The 13616-nt window shown below is 40.6% G+C and overlaps 1 protein-coding gene across 1 annotated transcript in view; it reads left to right on the top strand.

Moving 5' to 3' along the window:
- The window catches only part of LOC122965689 (NACHT, LRR and PYD domains-containing protein 3-like), a 162662-nt gene that overhangs the window by 139512 nt on the left and 9534 nt on the right, over positions 1-13616 (top strand). The window contains 6 exon segments of the mRNA XM_044329866.1: positions 2868-2981; positions 3324-3402; positions 3584-3812; positions 4089-4759; positions 5416-6563; positions 7552-7725. Of these exon segments, the coding sequence (XP_044185801.1) occupies positions 2868-2981; positions 3324-3402; positions 3584-3812; positions 4089-4759; positions 5416-6563; positions 7552-7725 (2415 nt within the window).

Raw genomic sequence — 13616 nt, 5'->3', positions numbered from 1 at the left:
CATTTCTCTGTTTCCATCAGGATCCATCAGCAGAGACCAGATTCTCCTGAACCCAGCTGTGTGTCCATGAAGAGTGACGGGTCTATCTATCGACCTATTGACTTCAAACATGGACATAAATCTGCTGATCAGAGGTCAGACTGTAAAATGTTTGTGTCTGTTATTATCCAACTCTCATAAGAAGACATATCATTGATGTAAAATTAATTCTTGACCTCAGTGACTAATACTGTTTTTACAACTCCTCCAAATTAAACAACCAGTGGTTTGATCATGTGACTCCAGAACGACACATAGCAGCGTTTTCTAATCTGGCATCTCTATCAGCAGTAATCAGCAGGACGACATCATCTGTCTGTGTTTTATAAAACCGTCACACATCACTGTTAAACTATAATGATGTTTCATGGTTCAGGTCTGGTTAGGTTTAAGGAAAGATGATGGTTTGGGTTAAAATAATCACTTTGTTAAGAATAGAGAAACATGTGGTGGGTTAAAGTTACTACTTCCTTAAAGTTAGACCACCTTTGTCGTCATGGCAACCATCATAACCATCGTAGTTATGGTCTCCTGTGGCAAAGTCCACTGTTGGTTTAAAGCCTCCATCCAGCCTCCTCCTCTGAATGAGGAAATCTGTCCACATATATAAACATCACCTGAACTGCACCACTGCTCCACTTCACAGTTACTACGACCACTAGATGGCAGCTGTCACTCAAACTAACTACAGGTTGTTGTTGGTGACTGATATTGTGACCAGAGGCCTGTACCATGAAGCAGGATTTGGGGTTATCGAGGTAACTTCAGGTTTAAGTCTGGGTTTTCAGTCCTACGTCGCTGGTTCACTTCTTACTGGGGTTCATCACCATGGTAACTGATGCTGAGCAGCTAACCTGCTGTGGAGCAGGTTAACTTCATAGGATCACATCACAATCTGTCAACACTCCGACCACTGACCAATCAGATCAATGGAGTCATCATTCCTACAGGATCCCGACATGGACAAAAGTCGTGAGTTACAATAAAGTGACAAGTAAAGAAGAACAATATATACATTATTATAGGTCAGTAGAAACATTTTATAGTTTCAGACTTTCTGTTTCCACTCTGGTTTTAAAACAGAGCTTCTAACAAACAGAGATAGTTTATGACACTAATCACATAATGATGATGATTTTAGCTGCGTTTTAATTGTACAAAGGTGACTTTATCCCTGGAGTGACAGTTGACAGTGTGGATGATTTTACACTCTGATTCCATCACTGCAGCTCAGAATAACATGAGACACCTGTGTGATGATAGTTGGAAATAAAAATGAAAACTTGTCTTTTATTAAAAGAAATAATCAACACTGTTAATTGGCTCCATGATTATAAAGCAACATTTCAGTCAGATAGATTCATCAGTTATTAACTACTTTTACACTCTTTGCTTCAGTAGCAGAAACAGTCTGTTACTTTTTAAGTTTTTTTATGTGACATATTCAGATGGTTTCTTCATCATCCAACTAAATAGCAAAAAATACTCTCTCTATACTTAAGTCATATATAATAATTCCTACATGTATTTTAAGCTGTGGCCTACTTTTAATATGTAGAAATTATTGCTAGTGTTTCTACATCTTCTTATTCTGTTGTATGATTACAGGATCGTTTACATTTCATTTTGTTGAATATGACCTTTTGCCGTTGGTAAAACAAAAGTTTTCTGTAGGTTCTTGGTTTCATCGTTTCATCTCATATCATGAAGTACTTCATTCATGGTTCTGATGATGTCACTCGTATTTAAAAACTCCACCTCTGTCACATGATCGCGCTCGTAGCAGGAAAACCCCGGGTTGACTGAGCAGTTGATAACCAGCTTCGTAGTACTAGTTATCTGGACAGCCAATGTTAGGTTCAGTGAAGCTAGGCAATGAAAAGATATCCTGGGTATGTTGAACTTGCTTTGTAGTACAGGCCTCTGGCATGTTGTTTTTCTTGGTCTCCACCAACATCACTGAGGCCTGATGTCCTGCTGTCAAAGGCTTCATAGCAGGAGATCATGTTTAAGCAGACTGTGTCCAGGGAAGATCAGATCTGTCAGGTTGGGGAAGCAGGAGTGGACCCAAACGCAGAGGCCGGAATGCAGATTTGATGAAAATCTCCTTTAATTGTGGATGGTCAAGAACAGGCAAACAGAGCTGAACAGAACTAGCAGACGAAACTAAACGAATGATCCCAGGAAGACTCAACTCAAAACCAGACCTTAAATACCAGACTAAACTAATCAAGGGATGGGGAACAGGTGACGAGACACAAGGGCAGGCTGGGAGTGATTGGCTGAGGAAACACAGGAAGCAGAGCAGGGCTAACGAGGGTGAAGCAGTGCAGGTGAGGAGGAGTACATGAACACACAAGGGAAACACAATAACAAAACTAAAACCCAGAAAACACAATATTCTAAATACAACCCACACCAACCTGTCCAAGAACCACCATGAACCTAAACTAAAGTACACAACACACCAGGCTAAACAACAAAAGGCAGTCCAAACCCACCACCCAAATATAACAAGAAAACCCATATGACCCGAAGGACTAAACAGAAGTGCAAACCAGGAGACCCCAAAGAACACAAGAACATAAAAAGACCAAAAAACACACAAAGTCCAGGCAGGGTGTGACAAGATCAAGATGGCTCTGTGGTCTCTAAGCTAGTTCGCCACGCTAACAATACCAGTTTGTTGTAGCTGTGTAGATCAGTTTCTTACTGCAGGTTTATGTAAACACACCTGATGTGTCAAAACACAAAAACACAAAACACACAATCTTCAGGATCAACACTGTAAGTTACACTTGTTTTTATCATTTCTCTGTTTCCATCAGGATCCATCAGCAAAGACCAGATTCTCCTGAACCCAGCTGTGTGTCCATGAAGAGTGACGGGTCTATGGGTCGACCTATTGCCTTCAAACATGGACATCAGTCTGCTGATCAGAGGTCAGACTGTAAAATGTTTGTGTCTGTTATTATCCAACTCTCATAAGAAGACATATCATGAATGTAAAAATTAATTCTTGACCTTAGTGACTAATACTGTTTTTACACACAAGGTTCTCATAACTACAAACACACACACTCCTCCTACAGACGCTTTCCTAAAAAACACGAACTTTATCTGTATAACATTTTTTAAAACAGAGGTACAAAGTCTTTACAGAGACAAATGATCAGAGGTAAGACAGAACAGCTGAGTGTTTTATGTGGATCCACTGTGATAGAACACAACACCTTTAACACTGATGTCATCATTTATTCTAAGACTTCATCTTTTCTTCACAGAGTTCATCAGCAGAGCTCAGAGGTTCTCAGTGGTCATTCTGTCCAGCAGCATCAAACACACCTGGACTCCATATTTACGGTGTGTAAATATAAGGCACAGCTACTACTGCTAACTACAACAGCCACAGACTAAATACTAAACTACCATTCTGGTCCTAACAGTCTCCATGCTGCACTCTGTAGACCAGCAGGTTTTCAGTCTGTCACAGATGATCTGATGTTGACTTCTACCAGTAAATTTACATTTTATTCTGTTCCAGCTGCTAGAGGAGAACATCATCAGTTTTGTGAAGAACGAGATGAAGAAGATGCAGAAGGTTCTGAGTCCAGATTACCCAGAATGCTTAGAGAGTCAGAGTGAGGATGAGGAGGTGTTGGACGGTGAGGATGAAGAGCAGAGGAGGAGCAGCAGAGAGGCATTTCTGAAGATCACACTGCACTTCCTGAGGAGAATGAAGCAGGAGGAGCTGGCTGACTGTTTGCAGAGCAGTAAGAGGATTTTAACAGATTTAACATGATGGAGAGGAAATGGAGGCAACATGGGAGAGGTTTATATTTCAAACTCTGCTGTTAATATGATGCACACATCTGCATCAGATCTATGAATTCTTCTGAGCTGAAAACAGTCAGAAACTGTTTGTCCTCAACTGATGAGCTGAATATATTTCATAGTGGAGGAAAATATAAACATCTGCAGTTTAATGTTTACATTCTACCAATTTACTGTAGAATCATCTGATTAATTTCATTTGTTTGTTCATTCAGGAACTCGTGCTGCAGAGTGTCGATATAAACTCAAGACTAACCTGAAGGAGAAGTTCCAGTGTGTGTTTGAGGGGATTGCTAAAGCAGGAAACCCAACCCTTCTGAATCAGATCTACACAGAGCTCTACATCACAGAGGGAGGGACTGCAGAGGTCAATGATGAACATGAGGTCAGACAGATTGAAACAGCATCCAGGAAACCAGACAGACCAGAAACAACAATCAGACAAGAAGACATATTTAAAGCCTCACCTGGAAGAGATGAACCAATCAGAACAGTGATGACGAAGGGAGTGGCTGGCATTGGGAAAACAGTCTTAACACAGAAGTTCACTCTGGACTGGGCTGAAGACAAAGCCAACCAGGACATACAGTTCACATTTCCATTCACTTTCAGAGAGCTGAATGTGCTGAAAGAGAAAAAGTACAGCTTGGTGGAACTTGTTCATCACTTCTTTACTGAAACCAAAGAAGCAGGAATCTGCAGGTTTGAAGAGTTCCAGATTGTGTTCATCTTTGATGGTCTGGATGAGTGTCGACTTCCTCTGGACTTCCACAACAATGAGATCCTAACTGATGTTACAGAGTCCACCTCAGTGGATGTGCTGCTGACAAACCTCATCAGGGGGAAACTACTTCCCTCTGCTCGCCTCTGGATAACCACACGACCTGTGTAATGGGAAATTGCTGATCACTCAATAAACACACAAGAGAGCATTGTCAGGTTATGAAATAGTGTAATCAAATAATACAATCAGAAGTATAATGCATCATAGTTCTGGAGACAAAGATACGTACCACCTAGCTATCTCCTCTTTGTCTGAAAGGTTGGCACTTAACCAGTCCCTTAAATACTACTTGTACAGAATTTATGACATCTGCTTACTAACCTTACAGGTCAGCAACCAACCCTCAGATAGAAACATAGGTCAGAAGTTCAGCTAACCTAGGAACAGTCTTTCTTCACGACCATATATGACAGTACATAAGCATGCACCAAGTAGCATCACAAAATAACATCCCTGCTATATTAAATTAAGGGCAAACCACACTATCCTCTAAAGCTTATCAGTTTTACACATAAACATCTACATAACCACAGTTTACCTCATCACTGGCTCAGGTAAGGGTATAACAGGATAGACTTAACTGTTAAACACACAACTGCCTCATCTTACACAGCAAAGAACTAAGTTTAGAATATATATAGCACAGAGGAATTTAGAACATGTGTGAAACACTAACTAACACTAAACTGAACTTAAACACTGTCTGAAACATGTATGATATATTGAAGAAATACATCAAATGATAACCTGTGATTCAGTTTTCTTTTACACCTGCAGCAGCCAATCAGATCCCTCCTGAGTGTGTTGGCATGGTGACAGAGGTCAAAGGGTTCACTGACCCACAGAAGGAGGAGTACTTCAGGAAGAGATTCAGTGATAAGAAGCAGGCCAGCAGAATCATCTCCCACATCAAGACATCACGAAGCCTCCACATCATGTGTCACATCCCAGTCTTCTGCTGGATCACTGCTACAGTTCTGGAGTATTTGTTGAAAATCAGAGAGGGAGGAGAGCTGCCAAAGACCCTGACTGAGATGTACATCCACTTCTTGGTGGTTCAGTTGAAACTGAAGAATGTCAAGTATGATGGAGGAGCTGAGACAGATCCACACTGGAATAAAAAGAGCAGGAAGATGATTGAGTCTCTGGGAAAACTGGCTTTTGAGCAGCTGCAGAAAGGCAACCTGATCTTCTATGAATCAGACCTGACAGAGTGTGGCATCGATATCAGAGCAGCCTCAGTGTGCTCAGGAGTGTTCACACAGATCTTTAAAGAGGAGAGAGGACTGTACCAGGACAAGGTGTTCTGCTTCATCCATCTGAGTGTTCAGGAGTTTCTGGCTGCTCTTCATGTCCATCTGACATTCATCAACTCTGGAGTCAATCTGCTGGCAGAAGAACAAACTACATCCTGGTGGTCTAAAGTCTTTAAAGACAAACCTAAACAGAACCATCTCTACCAGAATGCGGTGGACGAGGCCTTACAGAGTCCAAATGGACACCTGGACTTGTTCCTCCGCTTCCTCCTGGGTCTGTCACTGCAGACCAATCAGACTCTCCTACAAGGTCTGCTGACACAGACAGGAAGTAGCTCACAGACCAATCAGAAAACAGTCGAGTACATCAAGAAGAAGATCAGTGAGAATCTGTCTTCAGAGAGAAGCATCAATCTGTTCCACTGTCTGAATGAACTGAATGATCATTCTCTAGTGGAGGAGATCCAACAGTCCCTGAGATCAGGAGGTCTCTCCACAGATAAACTGTCTCCTGCTCAGTGGTCAGCTCTGGTCTTCATCTTACTGTCATCAGAAAAAGATCTGGATGTGTTTGACCTGAAGAAATACTCTGCTTCAGAGGAGGCTCTTCTGAGGCTGCTACCAGTGGTCAAAGCTTCAAATAAAGCTCTGTAAGTGGATGGATGACTAGAAAAGTACTTATACGCTATTTGATTATAAACAAGACTAGTTCTAGTATATGGCTGGACTGTGTATGGTCAATGTGTGAAACTGTGGCCATTTTTTTTTACAGTCATAGTCAGTGGTAGTGTCTATAATGTGAATGAATTCCTGGATATTAAATGTCCATCTGCAATTTTCTGTGGTGGTCCCAGTAATATTTGTTGCTAAAGGGTACTGAAGTAGCATCACATGACATGGTTAAGCTACATTTGAGTAAAAAAAAAGGTATAAATGCAGTTGTAAGAACATTACGAACATTACTTTCCACTCATATCTTGGGATGTTTCATTTGAAAGATAACTTATTTTAACATCAATTGTAACTATTCTAATTATTTTTATTTTCTCTTTCATCTGTTTCAATCTTCGGATGTCTGTAAACATATGGTCTTATTCATATGTTAATGTAGGATTAGCATGCTAAGCTAACAGTCTATCATCTTGTGACTTCCGCGGTGACGTCTTTCAGAGCACAAAAACACTGTAAACACACCTGTCATCTACCCAGCACAGTGCTGTCAAACTATAAACACCACTGCAACAACTTATTTTTATACAGTATATAGGCTACACACACACACAGCACGACACAGCTATGCTAACAATGCTAGGCATGCTAATTAGCTGCTAGCTGCAGTGCAGGCTGGTAAAATGGATCTGCTGCATTTGTTTGTATCCATGTGTTTGTGCTCCTGTCAGTGTCAGAGCCTCCATGTGAAGTGCTTGGTAAATATGTGTTTTTAAAACTTATTTTGGGGCTGTGCTGAGAGTGACATGTGACTGCTACTTCATCACTCAGTCAGTGAGTCAGTGATCGACATTCTGGGTTAAAGGGCTGGTCCATGGCAGGCCCAGCCAAAAATATCAACAAACCTTTAATATTTTATGGAAGGGAAATAACATTTCTTTATTATGTTAATCACTAATTCTTCTTCAGGCTGAGTGGCTGTAACCTCTCAGAGAGAAGCTGTGCAGCTCTGTCCTCCGTTCTCAGCTCCCAGTCCTCTAGTCTGAGAGAGCTAGACTTGAGTAACAACAACTTGCAAAATTCAGGAGTCCAGCTGTTGTCTGCTGGACTGGAGAGTCCACACTGTACACTGGAAACTCTAAGGTCAGGATACAGCATCTATAATTTTGTTATCTTGAACAATGAGAATAAAGCTGACTCTGAGAGAGATTTTAACAGCTGATTATTTGCATGCTGCTTGATATTCAGATCAATGTCAATTATTCTGCACAACATCTGTAGGACTCTGGTACTTATGATTAAAAAACATTGTGTTATCAATCTTTTTATATTTCAAGTCTGTCAGGATGTCTGATCACAGAGGAAGGCTGTGCATCTCTGGTCTCAGCTCTGAACTCCAACCCCTCCCATCTGAGAGAGCTGGACATGAGCTACAATCATCCAGGAAAGTCAGGAGAGAAACTTCTGTCTGCTGGACTGAAGGATCCACACTGGAGACTGGACACTCTCAGGTATGGACAGACAGGTGGACACTCTCAGGTATGGACAGATAGGTGGACACTCTCAGGTATGGACAGACAGTTGGTTACTCTCAGGTATGGACAGACAGTTGGTTACTCTCAGGTATGGACAGATAGGTGGATACTCTCAGGTAAAGAACTTTTATGCTGAACATAAAAGTTCATTCTTGATCATGGATGTAATAGTTTGAAGGTCATGTAATGTGAGTGAAACCTGTGGAAAAAGCTAGTAAGTCAACATAAAGTTATTCTTTTGTTAAACTTTCATGTTCTCATGGTGTTGTAGGAGCGTTAATACTTTATTAATGAATTACCTCGTCATTAGGGCACCACCTCCGTTTTGGTTAGGATTTGTTAGTGCCAGGAGGAAGCACTAACCCTTGTTCAGTTTAATCAGTGAATCAGTCTTACAGTCGTAAGTTCTTGTCCCAAACAGTGACCTCTGTTTACTGCAGCTCAAAGAAACAACCAAACACTTTTAGGATAAATGAAGACATTTGTTAATAGCTAAACGTCTTGAGGATACATGATAAAGCATAGATAATATAACATATACAGATAATATACAGAACATTATAAATAAAAAGAAAGTAAAATAAATAAGGCCTAAGAATGATAAAAATTAATAAAATGATTCAGCAAGAGTGGCTTGAAGTGCGTGACTCGAGGCTTAACGTATTGTACCGGGGAATGCTGAGGGGAAAAGCTAATTCAACCTCTCTAAATAAATTCTTTCATTTTAATGTTATTCGACATCAACCCTTGATCACAAAGCCATGTTATGCCTTACTGTTGAGGTGTGTCATCATGGTAGTGGCGTCATCTTGGCAGGTCCAGAGTTGTTGGTGCAGCATCACCAGCGGTGTTGCAGTGGAAGAGTCCGGATCAGCTGTGGGCTGTGGCGCATCTCAGTGGATGCAGAGGTGTTGAATGCCGGTAAAGAATCAGGCTGTTTCAGGCTGCTCTGAAAGAGTCTTTAGGCCTGCTTCACTTCTGGTTTTCAATATTGCTCTCAGAGAGCAGGTTCAGTTTCAAGCGTTCTTCTTCTTCTTCTTCTTCTTCTTCTTCTTCTTCGGGAGCTTACATTCAGGCTTTATTTGGCTTGTAGTAACTTGAGTTAAGTGTCAAATAAAGTTTAGTCTGACTACGCTCAAGTCTTCAGCGGTGTCTACTTCAAAAGTAGTACGTGTTTACTTCAAATTAAATGACTATACGTGGAAATATGAGACTTAATATTACTAATAAAACAAAACAAATTAACTTGTTGCGATAAAAGATTAAATTCGGATACATTTGATTGAAAAACAAATAAAAGAGATGTCTTAAGAATTTTCTTGAGTTCTTGGAGGCCAGCTCAAAGAGAAATCTCTTTGAGGCTGTTTTTATAAGTTAGAATAAGATGGGAGGAGTTTTAGGGGTGTTCTAAAGGGGCTTGCGCCGAATTATTGATGAATATTCAATTTCTTTGTACTAGGGGCTTTAGGTGTGGCTGGTGGTCTGCAGCCTGCGTCTCCTGAAGTAAAGGAATTTGGGAAAATCTAATTCTGAGTTTTTACACGCAAAAACTCACACTTCAAGTCACTGTTGCCTATTATTTCACATTAAGCTGTAAACACATTCCTGTCATAATGTCCAAGCATTCATGATATTTCTGATTAATAATGGTCCTGTCAGCTTGTATCATATTTATAAAACCATTAAAGAAACAGCTGAGCAGTTTACGCAATTCACGATAAGTCAGTTCTTCTAATAACAAACATTAACCTTCATATTAACACTTCACGATGTCTAAGCATACAACCCTCATTAGTTCAACTTTCTCAGACTATCTACACATCTTAAACCATCTACTGAAATAAAGTTTAATACTAAAGTGAAAGGAAATAAAGTTCTGCAACACTTATGTGATTAGATTACTTTCAGAAACATATTTAAATATAAGTTGACATAACTCTTACTTCATAATATAAAAGCATTCAATGTGACTATTGTTTAACAATAAAAGAAAACTTTAAACTCAAATCCTTCAAATATTATCTTTACATTCCTATTATTTTAGAAACTTCAATCTTTGAGCCAAACTACTTGTCTAATTTAACTACTAAAATATGATTGTCTATGAGGTTAATAGATCACAAGTTTAACACTTAAAATACAAATACATGGTTATTAAACATTCATTAACTCTTCACATAAGGAAATTTAACTCTTGTCAATAGAGGGCAGTATTGTTACCTGTAGTCTTACCTGAAGTCTTATATCTCTTTAGTAGATAGTCATACATATATGAAAGTTATACTATTCTTCTTGTATTTACACGACGAATAACATGATATACAGTACAGACCAAAAGTTTGGACACACCTTCTCATTCAATGAGTTTCCTTTCTTTTCATGACTATTGACATTGTAGATTCACACTGAAGGCATCAAAACTATGAATTAACACATGTGGAAATATGTACTTAACAAAAAAGTGTAAAACAACTGAAAATACGCCTTATATTCTAGTTTCTTCAAAGTAGCCACCTTTTGCTCTGATTACTGCTTTGCACACACTCTGCATTCTCTTGATGAGCTTCAAGAGGTAGTCACCTGAAATGGTTTTCACTTCACAGGTGTGCCCTGTCAGGTTTAATAAGTGGGATTTCTTGCCTTATAAATGGGGTTGGGACCATCAGTTGTGTTGTGCAGAAGTCAGGTGGATACACAGCTGATAGTCCTGCTGAATAGACTGTTAGAATTTGTATTATGGCAAGAAAAAAGCAGCTAAGTAAAGAAAAACGAGTGACCATCATTACTTTAAGAACTGAAGGTCAGTCAGTCCGAAAAATTGGGAAAACTTTGAAAGTGTCCCCAAGTGCAGTCGCAAAAACCATCAAGCGCTACAAAGAAACTGGCTCACATGAGGACCGCCCCAGGAAAGGAAGACCAAGAGTCACCTCTGCTGCGGAGGATAAGTTCATCCGAGTGACCAGCCTCAGACATCGCAGGTTAACAGCAGCTCAGATTAGAGACCAGGTCAATGCCGCACAGAGTTCTAGCAGCAGACACATCTCTAGAACAACTGTTAAGAGGAGACCGTGTGAATCAGGCCTTCATGGTAGAATAGCTGCTAGGAAACCACTGCTAAGGACAGGCAACAAGCAGAAGAGACTTGTTTGGGATAAAGAACACAAGGAATGGACATTAAACCAGTGGAAATCTGTGCTTTGGTCTGACGAGTCCAAATTTGAGATCTTTGGTTCCAACCACCGTGTCTTTGTGCGACGCAGAAAAGGTGAACTGATGGACTCTACATGCCTGGTTCCCACCGTGAAGCATGGAGGAGGAGGTGTGATGGTGTGGGGGTGCTTTGCTGGTGACACTGTTGGGGATTTATTCCAAACTGAAGGCATACTGAACCAGCATGGCTACCACAGCATCTTGCAGCGGCATGCTATTCCATCCGGTTTGCGTTTAGTTGGACCATCATTTATTTTTCAACAGGACAATGACCCCAAACACACCTCCAGGCTGTGTAAGGGCTATTTGACCAAGAAGGAGAGTGATGGGGTGCTGCGCCAGATGACCTGGCCTCCACAGTCACCAGACCTGAACCCAATCGAGATGGTTTGGGGTGAGCTGGACCGCAGAGTGAAGGCAAAAGGGCCAATAAGTGCTAAGCATCTCTGGGAACTCCTTCAAGACTGTTGGAAGACCATTTCAGGTGACTACCTCTTGAAGCTCATCAAGAGAATGCCAAGAGTGTGCGAAGCAGTAATCAAAGCAAAAGGTGGCTACTTTGAAGAAACTAGAATATAAGACATATTTTCAGTTGTTTCACACTTTTTTGTTAAGTATTGAAAGGAAGGATGTGTGATGATATCGTTCAAAGGAAGAGCTGGCGAAGTTCTTGTTTTGTAGACGTTTATTAGACGATGGCCATCGGGTCCATTCCATATACAAAGATGGTCTGGGCAATGTACCACTGTCGATGCACAGCTTATATAGGGTTACACATCTGTATCTTATCATATGAATAACATAACATAACACATAACACTACCTCAGTTGGGAGCCGTCCATCAAGTGATTGACAGCTATCTCACAACATATTATGTGTCACAACATACCCACATCTGGAACAGTTCCAAACTTGACCATGGATGCATTGTTTGTATCTAAAAGGCCCCCCAGAAGGGCTATGCCATATTACCCAAGGTGTCATGCAGACTAGGGAATGTTTCTGTCACACGTCCAACATCCAGAATCAGTAAAATACATAGTGTCAGATAAAAATCATACTAACAAGTATATAATTCCACATGTGTTAATTCATAGTTTTGATGCCTTCAGTGTGAATCTACAATTTTCATAGTCATGAAAATAAAGAACTCTTTGAATGAGAAGGTGTGTCCAAACTTTTGGTCTGTACTGTAAGTTGCATAATGATTAGACATTTAATTTACATGAATTTCAGGTTTGCCTCAGATTTGCAAAGGGGGTTTCACAAAGTCCTCAGGAATGTGGATTAGTTTATGGCTTTGCTGATAAGAGCCTGTCTTCCATCTATAAGGTGGGAGTTGTTTTCCTCCGGTCCAAGTGGCCTTTAGGGTCATTTCATGCTTTTAGTTCGTGTCGTAATTCAACATATCGAAATGGTTTCAAGGAGGTCTTCCTGAGTCTGTTGAGCTTCACTGATCGAACCCCCACTTGGAGGGTTACAATGGTCAGTTCTGCAGGCCGAGGGTCTGCTCTTACAAATTTAGGAATCCAGAGAGTCTGTCTCTTATCAGTGGTGTTTTCTCCCAGAAGCCAAAGGAAGCCAGGCTTCCCCTGCTTTTTTAGACTGCAGTTGTCATTTCAATAAAAACACTTAGTTTAACAGTTTCGGTTATTCTGTGCTGTTGTTGTCATCTCTTCCCCATTTCTCATTGAGTATTTTACAATGAGTGAAACAGCGCCCCTCTAAATGTTATGTGGTGAATGTGTGGTGAAACACTATATTGCACTTCTACTGTAGACTAATGTCATGTCCGTGGGGAGGCCAGACTGAAATTGGCATCCCTTGGTGAAAAAAAATTGAAGGATTAACCAATCAGATGAGGCTACCCTCATGCCACTGCCAATCTGTGTCAGGACTATACCAAGGGAAACCAGCCAACCTTTGGCCTCTCACCAATCAAATCATAGCATGTTATCAACGTCATTGATAACCGTTAGCTATTTGAAATCACCGTTAGCAACATTAGCAAGTGTAGTTATGGAGGGTGGAGATTTGGAGTTTTTAGTAAAAACAATTTTACTAAACTACCACTACAGCAGCAACTCAAAATTATATCTGACGGCAGGCCAACGCCCAAACTAGAGCTGCGTATGGAGAGGAAAAAAGGAGGGATTCGCACATTCAATGAGGAAAATTATGTTCGCAAGGAGTGGCTAGCTGGTAGCGCTAAACTTCAGCGGTTATTTTGCTGGCCGTGTCTTTTCGACAAGGATTCGTGCTCACTGAATAATCCATGGGCCACTACA

This window comes from Thunnus albacares, chromosome 16 (assembly GCF_914725855.1).
Source record: "Thunnus albacares chromosome 16, fThuAlb1.1, whole genome shotgun sequence".
NCBI lineage: Eukaryota > Metazoa > Chordata > Actinopteri > Scombriformes > Scombridae > Thunnus > Thunnus albacares.
This window is presented reverse-complemented; position numbering and strand designations above follow the sequence as displayed.